The 26895-nt window shown below is 43.8% G+C and overlaps 1 protein-coding gene across 2 annotated transcripts; it reads right to left on the bottom strand.

The window, feature by feature from the left end:
- Positions 1 to 5769: 5769 nt before the first annotated feature.
- Positions 5770 to 9632, bottom strand: mterf1 (mitochondrial transcription termination factor 1). Of its 2 annotated transcripts, none has more exons than XM_033012575.1 (3): positions 9553 to 9632; positions 8254 to 8402; positions 5770 to 7116 (listed from the first exon to the last, which is right to left on the bottom strand). In XM_033012575.1, exon 3 carries the CDS (start codon positions 7064 to 7066, stop codon positions 5924 to 5926), a length of 1143 nt encoding a protein of 380 aa, XP_032868466.1. In that variant the 5' UTR covers positions 7067 to 7116; positions 8254 to 8402; positions 9553 to 9632; the 3' UTR covers positions 5770 to 5923. The 2 variants fall into 2 exon arrangements, with proteins under 2 accessions (XP_032868466.1, XP_032868474.1); XM_033012583.1 differs by lacking the exon at positions 9553 to 9632 and adding an exon at positions 9484 to 9533.
- Between the last annotated feature and the right edge of the window lie 17263 nt (positions 9633 to 26895).

Here is a 26895-nt window from a genome sequence, read left to right as displayed (position 1 = left end):
ACTTCTTGGCATTCTGAAAGGGACCCATTAATCCCTACTCTTTGTTTCGTGTCTGCCAACCAATTTTTTATCCATGTCAATACCCTGCTCTAATTTTGCTCACTAATCTCCTGTGTGGGACTTTATCAAAGGCTTTCTGAAAGTCCAGGTACACTACATCCACTGGCTCTCCCCTGTCCATTTTACTTGTTACATTCTCAAAAAATTCCAGAAGATTTGTCGAGCATGATTTTCCCCTTCGTAAATCCATGCTGACTTGGACCGATCCTGTTACTGCTATCCAAATGCGCCGCTATTACATCTTTAATAATCGACTCCAGCATCTTCCCCATGACTGATATCAGGCTAACTGGTCTATAATTCCCTGCTTTCTCTCTCCCTCCTTTCTTGAAAAGTGGGATAACATTAGCTACCCTCCAATCCACAGAAACTGATCCCAAATCTATAGAACATTGGAAAATGATCACCAATGCATCCACGATTTCTAGAGTCACCTCCTTGAGTAGCCTGGGATGCAGACCATCGGTCCCTGGGAATTTATCAGCCTTCAGTCCCCTTAGTCTACCCAACACCATTTCCTGACATGAGAATTTCCTTCAGTTCCTCCATCACCCTAGAGCCTCAGTCACTCAGTACATTTGGGAGATTGTTTATGTCCTCCTTAGTGAAGACAGAACCAAAGTACCTGTTCAACTCCACTGCCATTTCCTTGTTCCCCATAATAAATTCACCTGTTTCTGTCTTCAAGGGACCCACATTTGTCTTAACTAATTTTTTCTTCTTCGCATACCGTACCTAAAGAAGCTTTTACTATCTTCCTTTATATTCTTGGCGAGCTTACCATCATACTTCATCTTTTCTCCCCGTATTGCCTTTTTAGTTACCTTCTGTTGATCTTTAAAAGTTTCCCAATCCTCTGGCTTCCCGCTCATCTTTGCTATGTTTTACGCCTTCTCTTTTATTTTTATACTGTCCCTGACTTCCCTTGTCAGCCATGGTCGCCTCTGACTCCCCTTAGAATCTTTCTTCCTAAGACAAAGAAAATTTATCTCACAACCAATACTCTGCAGTCCTATCACATCCGGTTGTAGAAAGTGGTTGACAATTAAGCAGCTGAAGAGAAGGGGAGGCTCCAAGAATATCCCTCAGCAATGGGTTGTTCCAGAACGTGAATGCAAAAGACAAGAGTAAAGTATTCACAATCAAGTTCAGACAATAATCCGTCAGCTTTCCCTGAAACCTTCCCCAACTCAGAAGCCCCTCTCCTTGGGAACATAGAATGTAGTAAAACCTATGGGGCTAGACTGCAGAACGAGGTTGGATGCACTTGCATCATTTTCACTGGAGTTTTGGAGGTTGATGGGTGACATGGTAGAAGTACAGCAACCCTCATCATTAACAGACCCTAGTGGGAGGAATGGTGTCCGTAATTGCCGATTGTCCACTATAACTGAGTACGGTATTATCAATGTATGTTGTTGAAACAAAGAACTGCAGATGATGATTAATACACAAAATGACACAAAGTGCTGGAATAACTCAGCGGGTCCGGCAGCATCTCTGGAGAACATGGATAGGTGCCGTCATGACCCTTTTTCAGATTGATTCAGTCTGATGAATTACTCCAGCACTTTGTGTCGTTACATTTAAATACTAGTCACGGATGCCGATGGTCAAGCCCATCTTCACCGGTTAATGGGGTTGTTAATGTAGCTCACGTTGTGGCCCCTGGCCGGCAGCACTTTGTTCAGGCCGCTACCACCAACAGGTTTGCTTGGTCACCGGGGGGCTCCCTACTCTCTCACCTGCTTCTGCTTCTTCCTTCCCTTTGTCCACTGCCTGCTCTACCAGTGTCTCCTCCTCCCTCAGGGGGATGGAAGTTGAGGCCAAGTGGTCAAAGCGACGTCTGACAGGAAGGATCAGCAGCTGGTAAGAAGGAAAGGAGCCCCATAGTGACCGAGTGCATGCTATTGGTGGCAGCAGCCCAAAGCGTGTCCCCAGGGGTTACAATATGTGCCACAACAGGCGTGTCAACTGGACTGTGAGGTGGGTGAAGAAGGGCTCCCTAGTGCACCTTGCGAGCCTGAGATGGCATCGGAAGCTGAAATATAAAATACCATGGAAATGCACGATACCAGTGGTGGCGCAGCGGTAGAGTTGCTGCCTTATAGCGCCAGAGGCACGGGTTCAATCCTGACTACAGGTGCTGTCTGGACAGAGTTTGTACATTCTCCCCGTGTCCTGTGTGGGCTTTCTCCGAGATCTTCAGTTTTCTCCCACACTCCAAAGACATACAGGTTTGTAGGTTAATTGGCTTGGTATAAATGTTAATTGTCCCTAGTGTGTGTAACATCCCCATGCGCGGGGATCACTGGTCGTTGCGGACTCGGTGGGCCTGTTTCCACGCTGTTTCTCTAAACTAAATATTCTTTATGCGGAGTGGTAGAAGCCTGGAACACACTGCCAGGGGAGGTGGTGGAAGCAGATATGATGCAACATTTAAGAGGCATATAGACAGGTATATGAACAGGCAAGGAACAGAAAGATAAATGTGTAGGCAGATGGGATTAGATTGGCATCATTATTTACGCAGACATGATGAACGGAAGGGCCTATTCCTGTGCTCTATAGTTATTTGTCTTGTTTTCTTTTCATCAATCAATCCTCAATCTAACCCAGTATATTACTCCAAAACTATGTGCATTCATTGTGTTATGGAATCTCCTGGGCATCTTTTTGAAGATGCTCAGAGAGTCTAAATACACATCAACTAATTATTTATTCTGGACCATGAATGGTCAAAGTAAGGCCAGCTGACCAACCATAGCCTGCAGTATTCATATCTTGAACTGCTGAAGGTGCACTCCTGAAGAGCAGTTTCAGCTATTCTGCTGTGTGTGAAGTTCAAAGCATTGTACACAGTAGAATTGACCTTTACCGTTGAGATCTTCCTTCATTAAGAGAGTAGTTCATGAAGGAAATGAGTTAGAATAAGATTCAAAATAGCATGGGGCAAATTATTGTGAGGGAAGCATCAAGAATGATGGGACAAGACAGGGCAGGGTATCAGCGAGACCATAACAGCAGCAGTTTTGAGCAGATTATGACAGATTTGGGCAAGGAATGGAGTTGGTTATGGAAGGTGAGTGGAACAGAAAGTTATGCAGGTGGCTGGATTGGGGAAATGGTGGAGGTAAGGAAGAAATAGGTACAATATTTGTAGTTCAGGTGAAAGATCAGATTGGATTTGAGAAAGAAGTCAAAGCAGATTATGGGGGGGATGAGGGCAGAGTTATGGGCATGTCTGAAAGAAAAGGAGAAAAAACGATCAAACAATTAGGAGGTGGGCAGGATGCTACGTATCCTGTGCTACGCAGCTAGCTCCGGTGGTCACTACAATATTCAACCTCTCCCTGGCCAAGTCTGTGGTCCCTGCCTGCTTCAAAAGATCCATCATTGTACCGGTACCTAAAAATGCCTCCCCAGCTTGTCTGAATGACTACCGTCCAGTGGCCCTCACCTCGGTAGTCATGAAATGCTTTGAGAGGCTGGCGAACAAATACATCTGCGCCTTCCTCCCTCGCAACATGGACCCGCTACAATTCGCATACCATCCGAACAGATCCACGGATGATGCAGTCTCCCAGGTTCTGCACAGCGCTCTCTCTCATCTTGACAGCCAGAATGGGGGCTATGTGCGGATGCTGTTCATAGACTTCAGTTCAGCCTTCAACACCATAGTCCCCACCAGACTGGCTGAGAAACTGCTGGAATTGGGGCTCAACACCCCCCTGTGTGCCTGGGTCCAGGACTTTCTCACCACCAGGCCCCAGGTAGTCAAGATGGGGGGAAATACATTGAAGTCCCTCACCGAGCACAGGATCCCCCCAGGGTTGCGTCCTCAGCCTCCTACTGTACTCCAACTCGATAATCAAGTTTGCTGATGACACTGTGGTGGTGGGCCTGATCTCAGATAACGACGAGAAGGCCTACCGGGAGGAGGTGGCTGATCTGGCACTCTGGTGTCAGGACAACAGCCTCCTCTTGAATATCAAAAAAACTAAGGAGCTGATCGTGGACTTTAGGAGGGCACACCATCCGAGGACGTACACACCATTGAAGATAAATGGGGATACTGTGGATAGGGTGAGCTGTTTTAAATACCTGGGATGTGGACATGACATGGACATCACACGCTGCAGCACTCGTGAGTAAGGCAAGGCAGCGCCTTTACCACCTCAGGCAATTGAAGAAATTCAGAGTGTCTCTGAGGATCTTCCAGTGCTTCTACTCAGCGGCTGTGGAAAGCATCTTGTCCGGAAATATCACGATTTGGTTTGGGAACTGCTCTGCCCAAGACAAGAAGGCTCTGCAGAGAGTAGTGCGTTTGGCCGAACGCACTATGGGAACTACACTCGCCCCTCTACAGGAACTATACATCAGAAGGTGCAACTCCAGCCAACAAAATCATGGGAGACCCCTTCCACCCCAGCAACGGATTGTTCCAGCTGCTACGGTCAGGCAAACGCCTCCGTTGCCATGCTGTGAGAACGGAGAGGATGAGGAGTTTTTTCCCAGAGGCCATTAGGACTGCTATCTCACCAGGGACTAACTTTACTGAACCATTCTACTGTTGTGTGGTGTCTTTTTAGAATTGATGTTTTATCCTTTTTCTTCCCTCCCACAAATATGTAATATGTGAATATGTGATTCTGTTCCATTCTGTTTGTAGTTTGTTTGATTTTTGCACAATTCGCGAGCATTACCACTTTCATTTCACTGCACATCTCGTATGTGTATGTGACGAATAAACTTGACTTGACTTGACTTGATGGTGGCAAGTAGTTGGGTCAACAAACTGCAAAAGTTGGAGCCAGATTGAATGGGGGAGGGAGAGGGGAATGCACCCTCATCCCTTCCTATTATCAATATGATTTCCCCGCTTCCCGCTTTAATAGGAAATGATTAAGATTATTAGCAGCGAAAGGGATGAGGATTATCAATAGTGTAAAGCATCACTCTCTGGCAGTAACTCAGGTAGTGAAGAGGTTTAATCAATGTCAAAGTAGGTCTCAATCTTCCAGTTTTTAATGCTCATCAGCTTTACAGCTCATTAGAATTTTGTACAAATGTCATCTAAAATATCTTTCATCATTTGACATCACAGTGTATGCCCAAAGCCCCCTCTGTACATTATTTCATCCTGCAATTTTCTGCTCCAATATGAAAATGGGTTTCCACACTAAATATATATGCACCTCTGCTGCAGTTTTATCTCTTTGTAACTGTAAATCTTTTCTTTTCAAGTTATATTTCAGCAATAATATTGCTTCGCTAGCTGCATTACTTTATACTTAGGTGGCTGCAAAGTAATGCTCAGTACATGGTAAATTTCACAAATTCAGATTTATTTCCATATGTAAGGTTTGCAGTGGCACAGCTGGTAGAACTGCCGCCTCACAACATCCTGACCCAGAATGTGTTCTGTGTGGAGTTTGCATGATCTCCCTGTGACCATGTGGGTTTCCTCAGGGTGCTCCGGTTTCCTCCCACATCCCAAAGATAAGCTGGTTTGCTGTTTAATTGGTCCTGTAACTTGCCCCAGGTGTTACAGCAGGAATGGGTGATCGATGGTTGGCGTGGACTCAGTGGGCCAAAGGACCTGTTTCTATGTTGTATTTCTAATCATTCAACTGAATGTGCAAAATTATGATCACTGCTGATAACTGGAAACTTTCTTGTTTGACACTAGCTATCAAATGAGTTATCAATGCAAAATCTGTTATTTTTTATTTGTACATCATTCGGCAATTAATTGTACAATAAGCAAAAAGCAAAGCCAAATTAATTTTAATAATAGCCAAAGAACAATTATTTAGGATATATCATATAAGACAAGATATATTGTGGCAGGGGACTAAAACTATTTACCAGCATTTAGCTTCTTTAATTTTGCTTCAAATCTTCTTCTACTCGAATCCAAAATTGTAATGCCATGTTTTCTAAAATCATATCCAACTTTTTGCAATTCCTTTATGCGATTTTTCAAATTCTCTGCACTGAATTCCAGTACTCTGGGCTTCTTTAATAGTTGTTTAATATTAATATCTTTTTCCAGAAGACAATCTACTTTATTGGAAACTTTTTCAAAAGAAGCAAAAAATGCTGGTGGATAGTCAATAAAAAATTTCTTCACCTCTTCAGGTGTGCACCCTAATGACTGTAACTGTTCACTCATATTTTTGTAATTTCTTTTCATGTAATCACTGGAAAGGTCCAAAATCTCAGCACCGTGCCCTTGAAGTAGTTTTATAAGTTCACTGTTGCTTAGTTTAAGTGCTTCAGTGAAAAATTCAACGTTTGTTTTTATCCGTTTAGTGCTTCTTATAAGTACGTAGGCATTTTTAGTGATGATCCGTTTAACAAATTCATATGGATTCTGGACAGCCAAACTAACAGCAAGATCTTGGAGGAATGTTACCATCTGCTTGTTAAGTTCCAAACTGTTTGAAAATGTTCTGGGAGCAGTAGCCAACATACGATGTAAGTCGGCTGTGGTCAAACCAAGAGAACTAAGAAAACTGATATTTTTTTCAAGATTTTCATTATCACTTGAACGAAAATACGATTCTGGAGAACGTTGAATGATACTTATGATTTCGGAGTCAGCCTTAAAAATACTTCGCCATAATTGCCATCTTTCTTCAAGGTGACTAGAGGATCGTGTAATGGCTCGAGGGTATCTTGAAATAATACTGGCAATGGCATTGTTGTTGGCACCTTTACTTCTCAAGAATTCCACAACACATTTTTCATTTGTAATCGATTTTCTCAACACTCCTGGCTGTCTCCTCCTGGCCATCTTAATATCCACACCCAAAACAGTCAAATTGTTTATTAAACTTCCATTTTCTGGTTTTTGGATTGTCTCTGTTGATTGATCATGACTGGAAGTGCTCAGGTAAGTTATCTTCAAAAGTGCAGCAGGACAAATATTAGGTGTAAAGAATGAATGTCTTACTCCTGGGCACAAACGCATCGCTTGTGTTGCCACCCTACCTGCCATTATTTTCCAATACCTCAGCTGACATACAACCTGGTCACAGTCATTTAAACCTGCATACAGAGGAAAGAAACAGTAGTTGTATTTGTATTGTAAGGCAACTCTAACAGACAGACATTTACTTTTTCCTCACCCAGTCAAAAATTGCCATCACTTAGGACCTGTCTGAATTCCACAAGCATAAAGGAACTTGAAAATATGAACTATTTGGCCAAGCATGTTTTAGGTGCATTACATATTACTGCTCATTATTGGCAGGGTGTCTATATAAAAAGGGGGAAGACATATAAGACCAGTGATAACTAACAAAGAACAATTCTTAAATAAATGTGAACCAAAGAAAAATATTGGAAGCATATGTAAAGACATGTTGTTGGGGAAAATAGCTGAAAACTTATCCATGATTAACTAATCTATTAGTTAAAATAACTGGCAATTAGGAAACATGCCCAATATTTCGTCTCACTAATGACAACAATCATTTTCCCCAATGTTTATCGCCAGACTGGAGAGAGAATCAGGCTGACATGGACAACACACACTGCCGAACTGGTGAGAAAGGCAGCTGAGGAAATTCAGAGTCTCTCTGAGGATCCTTCAATCCTTCTACTCTGGTGCAGTAGAAAGTATCCTGACCGGAAACATCTCGATCTGGTTGGCAACATCTCTGCCCAGGACAGGAAGACTTTGCAGAGAGTAGTGCGTTTGGCTGAATGCACTATGGGAACTACACTCCCCGCCCCCCCCCCCCTTGCAGGACCTATACACCAGGAGGTGCAGATCCAGAGTCAGCAAGATCATGAAGGACCCCCACCACCCCAGCAACGGACTGTTCCAGCTGCTACGGTCAGGCAAGCTCCTCCACTGTCATGCTGCGAAAACTAAGAGGATGAGATGGAGTTTCTTCCCACAGGCCATCAGGACTCTGATCTCACTGGGGCGTAATTTTGTGCTGTGTCTTTTTAAAAAAAATGTAAATACTGGTTTTGTTCTGTTCTGTTGTTTTGCACAATCCTGCAGGCATTGCCACTTTCATTTCACTGTACATTTTGTATGTGTATGTGACAAATAAAGTTGACTTGACGACTTGCTGCAAAGAAAGATTTTGATAGAGTGGAGAACAATGCAAAAAGAGGCAGGATGTGTATAATCATCACCAACTTCATGGAATTTTTCAACCTATGACCTACCCAGCCTTCCAGACACTTCTTGCCCTCATTTTGAGTTTCAGCCACCGCAAAACTGGAGTGGAATCAAGTCAGTCACGACTTCGAGCAACTCTCAATGAGAATTCAAAACTTGCAGACATTTTACTTTCTCGAAACTACCTGGACTGCATCTGTAATGAGAGAAAACAAAATCACTCTCTGGTACATTGCAAAACCACTGATGATAACAACGAGATACAAAATAAACTGTAGATGAGGTAATCTTGAGCAAAACATAAAATGCTGCAGGAACTCAGCGGGTCAGGTAACACCTGTGAAGGGAAGAAAAGCCTCGACCCGAAATGTCACCTATCCATGTTCTCCAAAGAAGCTCCAAAGAGTATTGTGTACAGTTTTGGTCTCCTAATTTGAGAAAGGACATCCTTGTGATTGAGGCAGTGCAGCATAGGTTCACGAGATTGATCCCTGGGAAGGCAGGACTGTCATATGAGGAAAGATTGAAAAGATTAGGCTTGTATTCACTGGAGTTTAGAAGGATGAGGGGTTGTCTTATAGAAAGATATAAAATTATAAAAGGACTGGACAAGCTAGATGCAGGAAAAATGTTCCCAATGTTGGGCGAGTCCAGAACCAGGGGCCACAGTCTTAGAATAAAGGGGGGGTCATTTAAGACTGAGGTGAGAAAAAACCTTTTCACCCAGAGTTGTGAATTTATGGAATTCCCTGCCACAGAGGGCAGTGGAGGCAAATCACTGGATGGATTTAAGAGAGAGTTAGATAGAGCTCTAGGGGCTAGTGGAGTCAAGGGATATGAGAAGGCAGGCACGGGTTATTGATAGGGGACGATCAGCCATGATCACAATGAATGACGGTGCTGACTCGAATGGCCTCCTCCTGCACCTATTTTCTATGTTTCTAAGCTGCCTAACCTGCTGAGTTACTCCAGCAATTTGTGTCCATATGTGGAGGGAAAGGACAGGAGGAGAACATCTGCAGAGTCGACACGCTTTGAGATTTCGTAGTGGAACCGTAAAATGGTCTGAAGATGGTGCCGACCCGAGTTACAGGCTGCACAAAACCAAAGAACCGCTATAGGATCTTTGCACAAAACACCCTCCCATTTCCCCCACAACTGCTGCTATAAGATCTGTGCTGCTGCCTGATCCGCCGAGTTCCTCTCTAGCACGTTGTCTTTTGCTCGGGATAATATCTCCGTTATTTTTTTCCACTCTCCGCAATCTGCCGACAAACCGTGAAAACAAAATAAAGCAGCAAACAAGGATCCGTTCCACGGCACGGCAAACATTGAAAGATTAAAACCTGCCCGTTTGCATCTGCAGCTCCGCTGGTGCAGAAGCGGCGGCTTCCGGGAACCAACCGCTCGCGAGGACGGCTGGGACCTGGGAGCAGCTGCAGAGGTGGGACAGAGGTGGGACAAACAAACCTCTCTGAAGGTCCACCCATGTAACACAGTCCCATTAAAACAAACCTCACCAATGCTGACACGTCTCTTTTGTGCCTGTAGCTGAATCAAACACGGATGATGCTCCGTACAGAGGAATATGTGATAGAGGGGTTGATTTTTATATTCTGTTTGGTCAAACTACACAGATCCACAACGCATCCTGCTCAATAACTACAAATAAATTAAACTGAAGAAGGATCTCGACCCTAAACGTCACCCATTCCTTCCCTCCAGAGATGCTGCCTGTCCCGCTGAGTTATTCCAGCATTTTGTGTCCTTCGATTCTGTTAAACCTTCGATTTAAACCAGCATCTGCAGTTCCTTCCTACACAAGAAATTAAACTAATACTTAAGATTGAGATCTTCATGCAGAACAATACATTGAAGATTTAAATAGGCAACACAAGAGACTGCAGATGCTCAGCTGGAATCGTGCAAACTGATAAACTGCAGTTGGAACTCAGCCAGGTCAGGCATCAGGACTGAGAGTGTGGAGAGGATATAGTGAGAATAATGATGTGATGAGGGAGGAGTGTAGGAAGGAATTGCAGATGCTGGTTTATACAGAAGATAGACACAATATGCTGGAGTAACTCAGTGGGTCAGCCAGCATCTCTGAAGAAAAGAGATAGGTGATGTTTCAGGTCGGAATCCTTCTTCAGACAGGGCAAGGCTCATTCAGAGTGAGAGAAGGATGGGATGAGAGAAGAAAAGAGGCAGATAGGGCCAGATCAGGCAGGGCAATAAAACTGGGAGATGGGTTGCTGGAGAGAGGGGAGGTTGGGAGAACTTGGATGGGCCAGGAGAGAGAAAGGAACACAAAGGGTGTGGGTAATTTAAAAATACAGTGTTTATACCGTAAGGTTGTAGGCTACCCAGACGGAAAATCAGATGTAGAAACAAGAACCATTATGATTAAATACTTGAAACTTATTAACTGCATTGCGCTTAATTTGCGATTGTGTTGCACGTTCATTTATTCTCTAGAATATCATATTTCACACATCACTGACTGGAATACAAATCCAATTGTATTCAGTTTGGTTTTCAGTTATAAGTAACCAATGTGGAGTCAAATGGAGACACAAGGAACTGCAGATACTGGAATCTTATGTAGGTGCTGGAGTAACATAGGCAGCATCTCACGAGGATATGGATAGGTGGCGCTGCAGGTTGCGACACTTATAGGTGGAAGGGGACAAAGGAAGGGGATGGGGGAAATGAGTAGCACCAGGGTGATGGAGGAGCACAGGAAAGAGATAGAGGAAAAAAGTGGGGTTGTTATCTAACATTTTAGAATTCAATTCAATTCAAGCTAACCAAGTAGAATATATAGTGCTATTCCTCTGGTTTGTGTTAGTCCTCACTCTAGCAATAGAGGCGACCAAGGACAGAAAGGTCAGTAAGAATGGGAAAGGGAGTTAAAATTATTAGCAACTGGGAGATCCAGAAGGCCTTGGCATAGGTGTTCGGCGACATGGTCGCCTAGTCTATGCTTGGTCTCACCTATGTAAACAAGGGCACCAAATGCAGCAGATGAGTTTAGATGTAGTTCCAAACTGCTTTGAAAAATGTAACTATATTTATTCTTAAAGCCATGCTGGGTCTCTGTCTAACCAGCTCACATTTAGACTTTAAGATCAACACAAAATGCTGGAGTAACTCGGCAGGACAGGCATCATATCTGTAGAGAAGGAATGGGTGATGTTTTGGGTTGAGACCCTTCTTCAGACAGAGTCAGGGGAGAGGGACAATAGAAATGTGGAAGGGTAAGGTGTGAAACGACAGATCAAAGCAGACGATTATCAAGGAAATGTAGAATAGTTCATTATTGGCTGAGGGAAAGGTGACAATGCTGCGTACAATCTGTAAAATTAATCAGGAGGATAGTGAAACTAGTCAGAGAAGTAGAGTGGGGGAAGGACAGAGAAAGAGGGAAAGCAAGGGTTACTTGAAGTTGGAGAAATCACATTTCATACCGCTGGGTTGTAAGCTGCCCAAGTGAAATATGAGGTGCAGTTCCTCCAATTTGCGTTGGGCCTTACTCTGATAGTGGAGGAGGCCCAAGACAAAAAAGGTCAGTATGGGAATGGGAGGGGGAGTTAAATTGTTTAGCAACTGGGAGATCGCCGAGGCATAAGCAGACTGAGCGAAGGTGTTCAGCGAAACAATTGCTGAGCCTGCGCTTGTTCTCGCCGATATATAGGAGTCCACACCTGGATACTTTACACTTTTTAGAGTTTAGAGATACAGAGTGGAAACAGGCCCACTGAGTCCATTGCAACCTGCGATGGACCACTAACATTATCTTACACACTAGGGACAATTTACAATTTCACCAAATCCAATTAACCTATAAACCTGTACATCTTTGAAGAGTGGGAGGAAATCGGAGTACCTCGATAAAACCTAATGGTCACAGGGAGAATGTACAAACTCCATACAGACATCACCCATAGTCAGGATCGAACCCCGGTCTCTGGTGGTGTAAGGCAACAGCTCTATCTCTGCACCACCATGCCGCCCTGTTAAATCACTCGGTCACTTTATACGAAAATCAGAATTAGTAGTTTCCTCACAGCTAAAGCCAATGCGTAATAATAAAATATATATTTTTAAGATTTAGATTTGGTACTAATGTCTTAATTGTTTCTTTTACATTTTATTTCATTTCTAAATGTCATTAGTTGCTTTAACATATGAGCATAAGATATAGGGGCAGGTGTAAAGCCTTTAAGCCTGCTCTGCCAGATATCAAGACTATAGTGGCAGATTATTATATTGTTCAAGGATTTGCTCCCTCTAGCCACTAGGAGAATACATGTGGTAAGGAGATAGTGTCGTTTTACGCATGGGAGCTCTCCACATGACATTCAAAGCCGTCGAAAGATAAATCTTCCCAAACACAGTCTATTGATTAATAGTTTCTTTATTGTCGAAGTAAAACAGTAAGATATTCATCCAACTCCTTCTTGTTGGGTACATCTTAGTGTTACTCATAGTCAAAACTCCAGCATATGGCTCCGACATGTTAGAAAACTCTAACCATATTAGAAAGCACCGAATGGCTTCACATGTGGCTCTGACCCTTCTCTCGAAAGCTCCGTACGGTCGAAAGATATGCCTTCCCACCATGCTTCCTCCGAACTAACTAAAATGACAAGCTTTTCCCCAGAATCCCAGCAGCAAACACACCTCCGACTACGTAATAAATCCCACATAATTACAGGCAGACAAAATTTAAAGGCAAAGGCCACAATTTATGACACACAAAATTAAGCCAAAAGGCCACTACAAAAACAATGACTGATCTTCGAACTCAAGGCCATTTTTTTTCAGTATATTCCTTGATTTCTGCAATATCAAGAAATCTGCCCATCTCTTCTTTTTTTTGCAATGAACTCAACAATGGAGCCTTCATAGTCCTCTACTTTAGACTTCAAAGTTTCACCACCTTCTGCTTAATAAATATCTCTTAATCACAATGCAAACTGTCCACACGATTCATACATTTGACTCCCGGTCTGAAACTCTCTGGCAGGGGAAACATCATCCCCGCATCCAGTTTGTCAAGTTTTGTAAGAATTCTGTAAGTTTCAATGAGATCTTCACTCTTTCTTCGAAATCTAGAGAATGTAGGTCGAGCTTCTCTAAATTCTTCTAAGATGACAACTCCAATATTCCTGGAATCAGCAAATGTTTCTATAGCAAATGTATCCTTTCTTAGATAAAGGAATCAAAATTGCACATAATACACTTTTAATGGGCTTACAAAGGCTCTTGACAAGTGCAGAAAGTCATATTTTCTCAAGAGCTGAAATGCTCGTAATAAAAACTAACATGTCTTGATGTCTTAATTGCTTATTGGACCTGAATGTTGACTTTTGGTTACACGAGTAAGATCACACGTTATCTGGTCCCTCTGATCATCAAAACTACCAACTCGCTTACATAATGAAATAAATTTGTACCTCGTTATGTGCACCAATATGAAGATCCTCACATATTTTCAAATTATATTCTGCCTGCCATGTTATTGCCCACTCACTTAGAATGTTCATATCATTCCATCCTTTGTGCAAATTGCACATCTGATTTAGCAGTGTTCAAGAAGGAACTGCAGATGCTGGAAAATCAAAGGTAGACAAAAGTGCTGGAGAAACTCAGCGGGTGAGGCAGCATCTATGGAGCAAAGGAAATAGGCAACGTTACAGGCCAAAACCCTTTTCAGACTGATGTAGGGTGGGGGGGGGGGGGAAGAAGAAAGGAAGAGGAGGAGTCAGAGGGCTGAGGGAGAGCTGCAAAGGGGAGGTAAAGCAACAAGTATAGCATCTCCTGTGGTTGCAAGGGAAAGTGGCTACCAGAAATTGGAGAAGTCAATGTTCAGGCCGCTGGGGTGCAGACTGCCCAAGCGGAATATGAGGTGCTGCTCCTCCAATTTCCGGTGGTGCTCACTCTGGCCATGGAGGAGGGCCAGGACAGAAAGGTCGGGTTCAGAATGGGAGGGGGAGTTGAAGTGATGAGTCACAGGGAGATCATGTTGGTTAATGCGGACCGAGCAGTGATGTTCGGCGAAACGATCGCCAAGCCTACCCTTGGTCTCACCGATGTAGAGCAGCTGACATCTAGAGCAGCGGACGCAATAGATGAGGTTGGAGGAGATGCAGGTGAACCTCTGTCGCACCTGGAATGACTGCTTGGGTCCTTGAATGGAGTCGAGGGGGGAGGTAAAGGGGACTATATCCCCCCCCCCCCACCCTACATCAGTCTGAAGAAGGGTTTTGCCTGAAACGTTGCCTATTTCCTTCACTCCATAGATGCTGCCTCACCCGCTGAGTTTCTCCAGCACTTTTGTCTACCATCTGATTTAGCATTTATATGCATAAGCAGCAGCTTTGGCTTAATGATTTCTTGAATGTTCTTTATGTTTTTTCAATTAAGCTGCATTGCCTTACAACTATTTGCTTAATAAATTACAGAACACGAGACGCTACTTCACCTTTAAAATGAATAATTAATAGAATATACTTGTATGGACTATACATGGCCACTCCTCCAATCATGAAAACAAAACTGTATTTAGGAGTAGTATTCTCTATGATCTCTGTTAGCTGAAGTACTATAATTTTCCAATTGCCTCATCTCTAATTAAACCTGAAATAACTTGCACTGGCAGAGCTTTGTTTAAGAACCTTAGGAGACTCTAAAACATTGTTGCCAGAATCTAATGGATTGTTGTGTATGCAAGGCAGTTGTCAATTTGTAAGAAACAAGGCATCAGTAACAGTAACAGGAAATATGACATGATGAGGTATAGTTAATTGAACCAACAAAGTACTTCCTTCAAACAATGCCATTGGGTCTTTTATGCATAAATACACAGTAGTAAGTCTTCATTTAACATCTCATTCAATAGATGAGAACTAAAATTGCCCAGCACCCCCATTCCAGGACTGTACTGCAGCATCAACATGGCATTTGCACTGATGTCATAGGATCAGATGTAATCTATTAATCTTGAACTTAAGAGGTAAAAATACTTTTCCTTATCTCAATATATATATTTATTCATTAAAAAATGTCTAAGTATCCGAACAAAATATTTCAGTCAACATTTCCACAACGTAAATCGAGTCTTGAGCCAGAGATTCCCAGGAGTGAGTGGGGATATTGAATTTCTTTAAAGAGACTGAATATATTCTTTGATCTTTTCCATTAACCATCTGCTAATCTCGCACTTCAGAACACAACAAAAATCTTGTGTCATGCATGCAAACAATGCACCTGCCCAATGTGGATAACTCTGGGTGAGTAGGGCTTCAATACTGATGATGTCGGTATGTTTCGGTTAGCTTATACTCTCCGTGAATTTGAAGCAATTTATGACTGGCATACAATCTTTGCTCCTTTGAAGACGAGGGTATTTAAAGATCAAAACCTTAGTCCTTGCAATTGGGATGTATCGTGCAGCAGTTAACCATGCCCACCCATATGCTTCTGAGATTTGGATTTCCTCCAACAGGCTCTCCAAGGCACTAAAAAAATTCCATCCATGCTTTCTCCACAGATAACCATATAACCATATAACAATTACAGCACGGAAACACTAGGAATATAAATGTAGTATGTTCAGATAATCAAAAAGGATGATGGAATGTTGAACTAAAACAAACTTTGAGATTGAGGGGTGGTGTATTGATTTGTGCTGCTGCTTTGGCTCCAGAGACTGGGATTCCTTCAGTTGCCTCAGAATTGCTGGTTATATGAATTAATTAGAGAATCTGGGGAGTTAATGGAGATGCAAGAGGAGAAAATAAGATTCATATATTTGGTGTTTGAGGGTTGGTCAGCACAGAATGTAGCGGGTCCTTGGCTCTTTTTCCATATGGTATAATTCTATAAAAACTGCGACAATTTAAATGTCAGAATTTAGAATATATTCCTAGTGTACATTTTAATGAACTATGATCGATCCATAAGGATTTTACAAAATAATTGATACAGTTAAGATCATTTTTGTCTCGCGGGTGTGGAATAAATAGGAATATAAGCTTGTAATCAGAGCCACACTAGTGAGTGCACCGTGTCCATACACATAACGTGGCAGAACTGGCCATAGTGCGGGGGAAATGAATTAGAGTAAACCCTTCATGTAACAGATCAGGGGGGGGGAGGGGGTGGGGTGATGTTGTCCATTACTGCCAATTGATGGCTATAACCTAGTAAGGTATTATTATTGTACTAGAAATCAAAAACTGCAGATGCTGGTTAATACACTAGAGGACACAAAGTGCTGGCGTAATTCAGCAGGTCAGGCAGCATCTCTGGAGAACACGAATAGCTGAGATTTTAGGTCGGGATCCTTTTTCAGACTGATTAAATCTGCTGAGTTACTCCAGCACTTTGTGTCGTTTCAACTTAAAACTAGGCACCGATGCCACTGGTCTGCACCAGCAAGCTTTTCTCCACCAGCTGCCGCACCATCCAGTTGAAATGGCTGTTTTTGCGGCTCATGTTGTAGCCCCTGGGGACAGCACTTTCTTCAGGCTGTCGCTACCGATAGTGCGCGCTGCCCCCCCCTCCCCCCTCCTCAGCAGCTGTTGCTTCGTCTAGTTGGCCGTCACTCCTCCTGTCTGCTCCTCCACCGCCATCTCCTCCTTCTTCCATCACTTTGTCCATTTCGTCACTCACCTCCTCCTCCAACCCCCAGTCTTAGTTTAGTTTACAGATACAGCATGGAAACAGGCCCTTCAGCACACATTTACACTATCCTACACACACAAGGGACCATTTACAATTTTACCAAGCCAGTGAGCCGACAAACCTGTACGTCTTTGGAGTGTGGGAGGAAATCGGAGATGGCGGAGGAAAATCCACGCAGGTCAAGGGGAGAACGTACAAGCTCCGTACAGATAAGCACCATAGTCAGGATCGATCCCAGGTCTCTGGCGCTGTAAGGCAGCAACTCGACTACTGGGCCACCGTGCTGCCCCAAAGTCACCGACATTTTCCAAGCTGGAGTATGTGGGCGACTCTGGGGGAGGAAGAGGAGGAGGTGGGGAGAGGTCGAGTGGACAAAGTAATGACCAACAGAAAGAAGTGACAGCTGGTGAGAGGGGAGGTAGCCCCAGGGTGAACAAGTCCTGTTGATGGCAGCAGCGCAAAAAAAGTGCTATCACCAGGGGCTACAACGTGAGCTGCAACAACAGCCACTTCAACCTGACCGTGCCACAGCCGGTGAAAAAAGGCGAGCCAGGGGTGGTGTTGGCAGGTCAGTCCACGATAACCAAAATCCATTACAAGAGTTCTGTTAAAATGAGGGTTTACTATATGATGCTGTTTGGAAACAAAAGGAACTGCAGATGCTGGAATGTTGAGCAAAACACAAAGTGCTGGAATAACTCAGCGGCTCAGGCAGCATCTATGGAGGGAAATGCACAAACAATGTTTCTGATCCCTTTCTTTAGACTAGGATACCGATCCAAAATGTCGTCTGTCCATTCTCTCCACAGATGCTGCCTGGCCCGCTGAGTTACCCCAGCACGTTGCGTGTTAGTAACAAGCTAATGGTCGGCACCACCCTGCCGCCCATCTCCTGACATGGGGAAGATGGTGTCACCTCTGGACGGGCCTGCGACGAGGCCTCCCGAGTTACCCATGCATGAAGTTGTGATAATAACGACGTTGTTTTACTTCATATAAAGTTTATTGACTACGGGGCATCCAGACTACATACAAAGCCCCTGCATCCAGCCTCGGTGCTGCCCGTCAGAACCTCCCCTGGGTGGCACACATGCGCCAGATAACTTCCTCCAGGAACGGTCTCTACGAACACCCAACATGGACAAGGAATACAGTGACTGATCTACATCCTCTTTCTTTAGCTCATGCCCCTTAAAATAAAAGCAAACATACAAACATTTAATTATAAATGAGATTTTTGATTGGAGAAAGGCTAACTTTGATGAGATGCGAAATGATTTAAAAGGAGTGAACTGGGACATTTTGTTTTATGGGAAGGATGTAGAAGAGAAATGGAGGACATTTAAAGGGGAAATTTTAAGAGTACAGAATGGTTTTCAAGGAAAATTGGACATCTTGTTCGGAAAAAGAGGGAGATCTACAATAATTATAGGCAGCATGGAGTAAATGAGGTGCTTGAGGAGTATAAGGAATGTAAAAAGAATCTTAAGAAAGAAATTAGAAAAGCTAAAAGAAGATATGAGGTTGCTTTGGCAAGTAAGGTGAAAGTAAATCCAAAGGGTTTCTACAGCTATATTAATAGCAAAAGGATAACGAGGGATAAAGTGGACAGCTATCTGGAGAGCCAAAAGAGATGGGGAGATATTGAACAATTTCTTTTCTTCGGTATTCACCAAGGAGAAGGATATTGAATTATGTGAGGTAAGGGAAACTAGTAGAGTAGCTATGGATACTATGAGTTTCAAAGTAAAAGAAGTACTGACACTTTTGAAAAATATAAAAGTGGATAAGTCTCCAGGTCCTGACAGGATATTCCCTAGGACATTGAGGGAAGTTAGTGTAGAAATAGCCGGGGCTATGACAGAAATATTTCAAATGTCATTAGAAATGGGTATAGTCCCCGAGGATTGGCGTACTGCGCATGTTGTTCCATTGTTTAAAAAGAGTTCTAAGAGTAAACCTAGCAATTATAGTCCTGTTAGTTTGACTTCAGTGGTGGGCAAATTAATGGAAAAGATACTTAGAGATAATATATATAAGCATCTGGATAAACAGGGTCTGATTAGGAACAGTCAGCATGGATTTGTGGCGGAAGGTCATGTTTGACTAATCTTCTTGAATTTTTTGAAGAGGTTACTAGGGAAATTGACGAGGGTAAAGCAGTGGATGTTGTCTATATGGACTTTAGTAAGGCCTTTGACAAGGTTCCTCATGGAAGGTTGGTTAAGAAGGTGCAACTGTTGGGTATAAATGCAGGAGTAGCAAGATGGATTCAACAGTGGCTGAATGGGAGACGCCAGAGGGTAATGGTGGATGGCTGTTTGTCGGGTTGGAGGCAGGTGACTAGTGGGGTGCCTCAGGGATCTGTGTTGGGTCCTTTGTTGTTTGTCATGTACATCAATGATCTGGATGAAGGTGTGGTAAATTGGATTAGTAAGTATGCAGATGATACCAAGATAGGGGGTGTTGTGGATAATGAAGAGGATTTCCAAAGTCTACAGTGATTTAGGCCATTTGGAAGAATGGGCTGAAAGATGGCAGATGGAGTTTAATGCTGATAAATGTGAGGTGCTACACCTTGGCAGGACAAATCAAAATAGGATGTACATGGTAAATGGTAGGGAATTGAAGAATGCAGTTGAACAGAGGGATCTGGGAATAACCGTGCATAGTTCCTTGAAGGTGGAATCTCATATAGACAGGGTGGTAAAGAAAGCTTTTGGTATGCTAGCCTTTATAAATCAGAGCATTGAGTATAGAAGCTGGGATGTAATGTTAAAATTGTACAAGGCATTGGTGAGACCAAATCTGGAGTATGGTGTTCAATTTTGGTCGCCCAATTATAGGAAGGATGTCAACAAAATAGAGAGAGTACAGAGGAGATTTACTAGAATGTTGCCTGGGTTTCAACAACTAAGTTACAGAGAAAGGTTGAATAAGTTAGGTCTTTATTCTCTGGAGTGCAGAAGGTTAAGGGGGGACTTGATAGAGGTCTTTAAAATGATGAGAGGGATAGACAGAGTTGATGTGGACAAGCTTTTCCCTTTGAGAATAGGGAAGATTCAAACAAGAGGACATGACTTCAGAATTAAGGGACAGAAGTTTAGGGGTAACATGAGGGGGAACTTCTTTACTCAGAGAGTGGTAGCGGTGTGGAATGAGCTTCCAGTGGAAGTGGTGGAGGCAGGTTCGTTGGTATCATTTAAAAATAAATTGGATAGGCATATGGATGAGAAGGGAATGGAGGGTTATGGTATGAGTGCAGGCAGGTGGGACTAAGGGAAAATAATTGTTCGGCATGGACTTGTAGGGCCGAGATGGCCTGTTTCCATGCTGTAATTGTTATGATGATGATGTTTTGTTTATAGGGACAGTGCATATTAATGAACATTTGCATGTAAATATGCGAGATTGTAGCCAATCAGTAGCTAATTTCCGTCTCTAGTCCCAGGCAAAGGTAGGTGAAGTGTCTTGCCCAAGGACACAACGACAGTACACACTCCAAGCTGGATTCGAACCGGCCACCTTCAGGTTGCCAGCCGAACACTTAGCCCATTGTGCCATCTGTCATCCTTATATGGTTATATGGTTATAACAATGCTTATACAAAATGAATAAAATTATATGCTAACTGATAACTATAGGGAGGCTATACCAAATGATCAATATAGTAAAGAAAAACATTCAGTCTGTATTTGGGATTTGGCTTGCTGCCTGTAAAACCCCTCTGTGGTGTTCAAAGGCGATCTAGCCACAGGCACAGACGTCTGGACCTGAGACTGCTCAATGTCAATTGTTTCTCGTCCATCCCTTGTGATAGCATTCTCATATTCTGACCCCATTCCAGTATCCTGGTAATCAGTGGTAACATTGCATGGATTTTGCTGTACATTGGCGGTCTCGCCTTCAGGCAAAATAAGTCTGCTATTCCGCCTGTATAGCTTTCCTTCTGAGCGAATAACGTAAGCCCTGGGTTCCTGGCATATCTCCTTTACCACATGCCCATTCGGTTGTCGCCTTGCGGGGTCTGTAACCGGACAACCTGTCCTTCCATCAAAGGCTGGTCGACTTAGTTGATCATAACATGCTTTCTGTGACAGCCTTTTATTGAGAAGCTGGGCGTGAACCTCCTGAGTCTTACGCATATGTCGTTCGAACAGTTTTCTCGAGACTGGGAGGGTAGTACGTGTTTGCCTTGACATTAGTCATTGTGGCGGAGATCCAAGCGTAGTGTCATGTGGCACATTTCTAAGATTGAGGAGATTTATGAAAACATCTGATCTGTCTCTGTAAGATTTCTTCATGACTTGTTTAGTGCTGCAGACTGCTTATTCAGCTAACCCATTAGATTGGGGAACCTCTGGGCTGCTGGTGACATGAGTGAAGTCCCACTGTGTCGCAAAGTCTTTAAAGCGCTGGCTTGTGAACTGTCCAGCATTGTCTGATATGATGGTATGTGGTGCTCCATAAACTGTAAAGTGTCTCTTCAGTTTTAAAATGACACCTGCTGAAGTAGTATTGCGAAGCAGGTCGATCTCATACCAACCAGAATATGAGTCCACAAGCACCAAGTATTGTTGATTGTGCCATTCAAAGATGTCTGTTGCCACCATTATCCACGGCAGTTCTGGAACTGGATGCAGCAGAAGTCGTTCTCTCTGCTGGTGTGACTTTGTGCTGTTACACACAGAGCAGGATTGTTCCTCCTGGTTGATATCCTCTGTCATTGTAGGTCAGAAAACAATGCCCCTTGCTCTTATTATCATAGCTACTGCCTCAGGATGCACTCTGTGCACGATGCTGACATACTCCTTTTGTAGTGAGACTGGGATAACTGATTTGTGGCCCTTCGTGATGACCCCATCTTCAATGGTTAATTCATCTCTGAAAGGAAAATAAGGGCGAAGCATGCGGAAGCATGCGTTGTTTGCTGGGCCATCCATGTTTGATGATAGTGGAAATGTGATTGACCATCATGACATCAAAACTGTCTTGCTCAGCAGCATGCTGGGCTGTGGACTGCCTGGGAGCTCAAGACAGAGTGTCCGCCAGGAACATTTGTTTTCCACATTTGTAAATGAGGGTACTTCTGAGATCTTAACATCATCCTGGTGCTGCATGTATGGGCTTGTTCAGTATAGTGACCAGTGGTTGGTGGTCCGTTTCTATGGTCACTGGCTTGCTATAGATGTAGTCATTGAACTTAGTACACACAAAAACCACCGCCACCAGCTCTTTTTCAATTTGAGCATATCTGATTTCAGGGTTCGTCATCGTCCGAGAAGCAAAGGCAACAGGCTTTCCTTCCTGCAAACATGCTGCACCAATGCCATACTGTGAAGCATCACAAGTAAGTGTCACTGGCTGCTGACATCATAGTAAGATAGAACAGGTGGGCAGGACATATGCCGCTTCAGTGCCTCGAAGTGTTGCTGCTGCTCATGCCACGTCCAAGAAGTGTCTTCGTGTGTGAGTTGTCGCAGAGGAGCCGACAGCTGACTGAAATTGTGAATAGATTTTTCCAAGGTAATTGACCATCCCCTGAAACCTTTGCAGAGCGGGGACATATGCTAGTGCTGGCATCTCACTGATTGCCGTTGTTTTGGAAGGGTTGGCTTTGAGACCGTCACTTGTAAAAGATGTGACCTGGTTCAGTCGGAACTTGCACTTGAGAGGATTGAGCTTCAAGTGCACATCTCTGGCCCGAATGAGCACTTTTCTTAAATTAGCATCGTGTTCTTCAAAGTCTTTACCTGCAATTATGACATCGTCGATGATGATCGCGCAGGGATAACCTTCGAAAATCTGTTCCATGGCACGCTGGAACACCTCACTGGCAGAGTTGAGTCCGAATGGCATCCATAAGAACCTATATCGACCAAAATATGTGCTGAAAGTGGTTAGCATTGAAGACGTATAGTCAAGCGGAATCTGCCAGAAGGAGCTCTTAGCATCTAACACAGAAAATTGTGTTACGTTTGCCATGCATGCAGCCACTTCTTCCACTGTGCGCATAGGTTGGTGTGGCCTTTTCAGAGCAGTGTTCAGGTCTCTTGGATTGATGCATATTCGGATTTCTTGTTTGTTCTTTTTGTTGGTGGCAACTATAGATGACACCCAATTGGTTGGCTCCGTCACGGGCATGATGACACCGAATACCTGCATTCTATCTAGCTCAGCTTTGACTCTGTCCTTCATAGCCACATGAATGCAATGTGCAGGATCAATTCACTTCAGTTCAGTTTTATTTGTCATTTGTAGGTTAACACAGGGTCAACGGTACAATGAAATGTTTTTGACAAGACATCGGGTCACATCAGCAATGATATTACAAGAATAAAATTAAGGTAAAAAAAAGATAAGATAAGTGACATTGGTAGGTAAAAGACAATAATCAACATACTGTATATGATGTGTTTATGAGTTCAGAAGTCTGATGGCATGATGATAAAAACTGTTCTTAAGTCTGGTGGTGCGTGCAGCCATGCTCCTATATCGTCTGCCTGACAAGGAGAACAGTCTGCGTGCTGGGTGGCTGTGGTCCTTGATGATGCTGTGTGCCTTCCACAGGCACCGCCGGTGGAAAATGTCCTGAATGTCCGGGAGACAGTTGCCAGTGATGTGCGGTGCCACATTCACCACTCTCTGTAGTGATTTGCGGCTGTGGGCAGAACAGTTCCTGTACCAGACTGTGATGCAGCCCGTCAGCAGACTCTCGATGGTGCAACCGTAGAAGTTTGTGAGGATGCTGGCGTTCATGCCAAACTTCCTCAGTCTTCTCAGGAAAAAGAGACGCTGGCAGGCTTTCTTTGTTATTGTGACCATGTGCAGTGTCCAGGAGAGGTCCTCAGTGACGTGCACACCGAGGAACTTGAAGCTGCTGACCCTATCAACCTCAGCATCACCGATGTGGATGGGGAGGTGACCACTCCCCTGATGAACAACAGGTCTCACATCCGGGTCCAGTGTCATAGAATAGGTTACTGGCAGCTTTCCAAGCTCATCAGTGAAGAGATCGCTGCATTCCATTAGAATTTGGTGTGATAGATTGTCTTTAGCGGGGTCAACTGGTGAACATCCTTGCTGAATGAGATCAGCCCCAATTGCTTGCATGCACATAGCCCTAGTAGTGGTAGAGCACTCTCATGGATGACATAAAATGGTAGTGTGTATAACTGTCCCTCTAGGTAGCACTACAACTTTACCATACTGACAGGTTTGATCTTGGTGCCACCATATGCAATTAGGGTAGTGGCTTTACTGCATGCTTTCATTTGTTCGTCACCCTGTAGTTGCATAAATGTCTTTTGCGACAACACATTACACTTGATGCCTGTGTCTACTTTCATTTCAACTGAAGTACCATTAACCTGCACCGTGACCAGAGTTTCATCATTTTTTACTATCTGTGCATCAATTTAATTCATTTGCAGTGTTATTCCATCGACACAGACTAATTAATCAGCACTACTGTCAGTTTGGTCTGGTTCTAGCTGGTGAACAGGTTGCTTAGGTTTCTGCCTGTTGTAGACTTGCTGTGTGGACTTGCAGCATCTCTTAACATGATTCCGTTTTTTACAGGCATGGCACTGTTGACCAAAAGCTGGACATTTTTCTCTTTTAGCTGCATGACCTCCTCCACAGTTGTTGCAATTAGCAATATACCGTGTTTCAGTCTTTTCTGACTGAATTTTCATCATTATCTCAGGCTTACATTCTCTCAAGAACAGCCTGAACTGCATCGATATTTGCGACAGATCGCTGTGGAGAGGCTAGCGTTTTGTTATGCTCTTTAGTCATCTCATGAATTTGACAGATAGAAATAGTCTTAACCAATGTCAAATTACTATCACGCAGTAGCACCTTCCTCAGATCATCATTATTGATACCACAGACCAGTCTATTTCTAATAAGCTCCTCACAGAGATCTCCAAATCTGCAGTTTTTTGCTTCTATCTTTAAAGTACTGACATATGATTCAATTGTCTCGCCAGCCTCTTGATTCGGTGTGTTGAACTTGTGCCGTTCCATAGTAAGATTGGTTTGAGGGCTACATAGCTCCCTGAAATTTCTTCTTGAGGCATTCAGGTTCCTCTTTTGATACAGCGGGGTTGAGGACATCTTCTCCTTCTCCCTCTGCAGGATGCCTCACCTCCTCCACATAAACAAAAGACCTTTCACGTTCAATAGCCTCCGGCCCCCGCAAGATTGAGAAGAATGTATGCTTAAGTGCGGGGTGGCTTATCAGAGCGTGCTGCCACGATGAAAATGTCATATTCTTGCTCGAAGATGCGCCATCTCTCACCGATGTCGCCGTCGAAGACAAGTGGGTCCAGTCTCCGGAATGCATCCGCCATGTTTGTTTAGCAAGCAAGCTTTTCATTCTCTCTTGGAGAAAAAAACTCAAGAAACTCAAGTGGATGAAGATCCGGTATAACATATCTGACACCTTGTATGAAGTTGTGATAATAACGACAAGTTGTTTAACTTCATATAAAGTTTATTGACCTCGAGGCATCCGGACTACAGACAAAGCCCCTGCATCCAGCTTCAGTGCTGCCCATCAGAACCTCCCCCGGGTGGCACCAATGCTCCAGATAACTTCCTCCAGGAAGGTCTCTACGAACACCCAACATGGACTAGGAATACAGTGACTGATCTACAACCCGCTGATTTGGTAACAAGGTGCCGCCCCTTGTTGGCAGGGAGAGCGGAGGAGGTGCGAGCCATGCTGCCTGGGCTCAGGCCTCTGACAACGTCAGCCCGGCACACCCTGCAAACAAACACTGGGGCCGCAAACATTGCCTGGCCCCAGACAACGCCGGCCACGCAGACCCTTCAGACCACACGGGGCACTAAGCAACCCCCCAAGACAACGTTGGGATGCCCAAACATGACACTGACTCCTAGACTATGCTAGGGCCCCAAACATCTCCCCCCACTCTCGGGTTGCCAACAGTCCCATTAGCCAGGACATCCCATATTTTGGGCTAAATTGGCTTGTTCCATACGGGACCGCCCTTGTCCCACATTTGACTGCTACTACTTGGGTAGAGATGACTGTCAGGTCGGAATGCCACGTCCAGCCCCGCCTCACCCGTCCTGACATAGTGCAGCAGCAGCGCCTCGCCCGTGGCCCAGACAACTCCTGGCCTCCCAGACCATGCCGGGACTCCAGCCTCCTCATTAACCGAATGTCAACAGGCATCTTCCCTGTTTTTTTTGTTCCCTGTTCAGCGCTGGTTTAAATGGTTGATAAATGGTTTAAAACTCAGACCAGCAAAGGGCCAATGTCAGGGTGCGTTCTTAATATTTTATCAAAAACAAACTAGCTATACTGTGGGGTGAAAGTGCTGGAGGAAGTCAGCAGGTCAGGCAGTATCTGTTGAGCAGAATGAACAGACAATGTTTCGAGTCGAGCTCTTATTTAGATTTTGTGGTTTGCTCGAGATTCCAGCATTTGCGGACTCCTGTGCCTACAGACACTGGAAATCTGAATAAGGCTCTGAAAATGATTGAATTACTCAGCAGGTCAAGCAGTATATATAGCAAAAAAAATCAATTAACGTTTTAGAGAAAGGCAAGAGACACAAATGTTGAGCAAAAACCAGGGGTCACAGTTAAAGAATTCCGGAACAGGGGGTCACAGTTTAAGAATAAAGGGTAGGCCATTTTGGACTGAGATGAGGAAAAACTTCTTCACCCAGAGAGTTGTGAATCTGTGGAATTCTCTGCCACAGAAGGCAGTGGAGACCAATTCACTGGATATTTTCAAGAGAGTTAGATTTAGCTCTTAGGGTTAAAGGAATCAAGGGATATGGGGAAAAATCAGGAATGGGGTACTGATTTTAGATGATCAGCTATGATCATATTGAATGACGGTGCTGGCTCGAAGGGCCGAATGGCCTGCTCCAGCACCAATTTTTCTATGTTTCTAAAAAAACAAGGTGCTCGAGGAATTTAGCAGGTCAGGCAGCATCCGTGAAGGACAATGT

The sequence above is a fragment of the Amblyraja radiata genome, chromosome 2 (assembly GCF_010909765.2).
Source record: "Amblyraja radiata isolate CabotCenter1 chromosome 2, sAmbRad1.1.pri, whole genome shotgun sequence".
Taxonomy (NCBI): domain Eukaryota; kingdom Metazoa; phylum Chordata; class Chondrichthyes; order Rajiformes; family Rajidae; genus Amblyraja; species Amblyraja radiata.
Note: the sequence above shows the minus strand (reverse complement) of the source record. Positions and strands in the feature narration are given on the sequence as shown.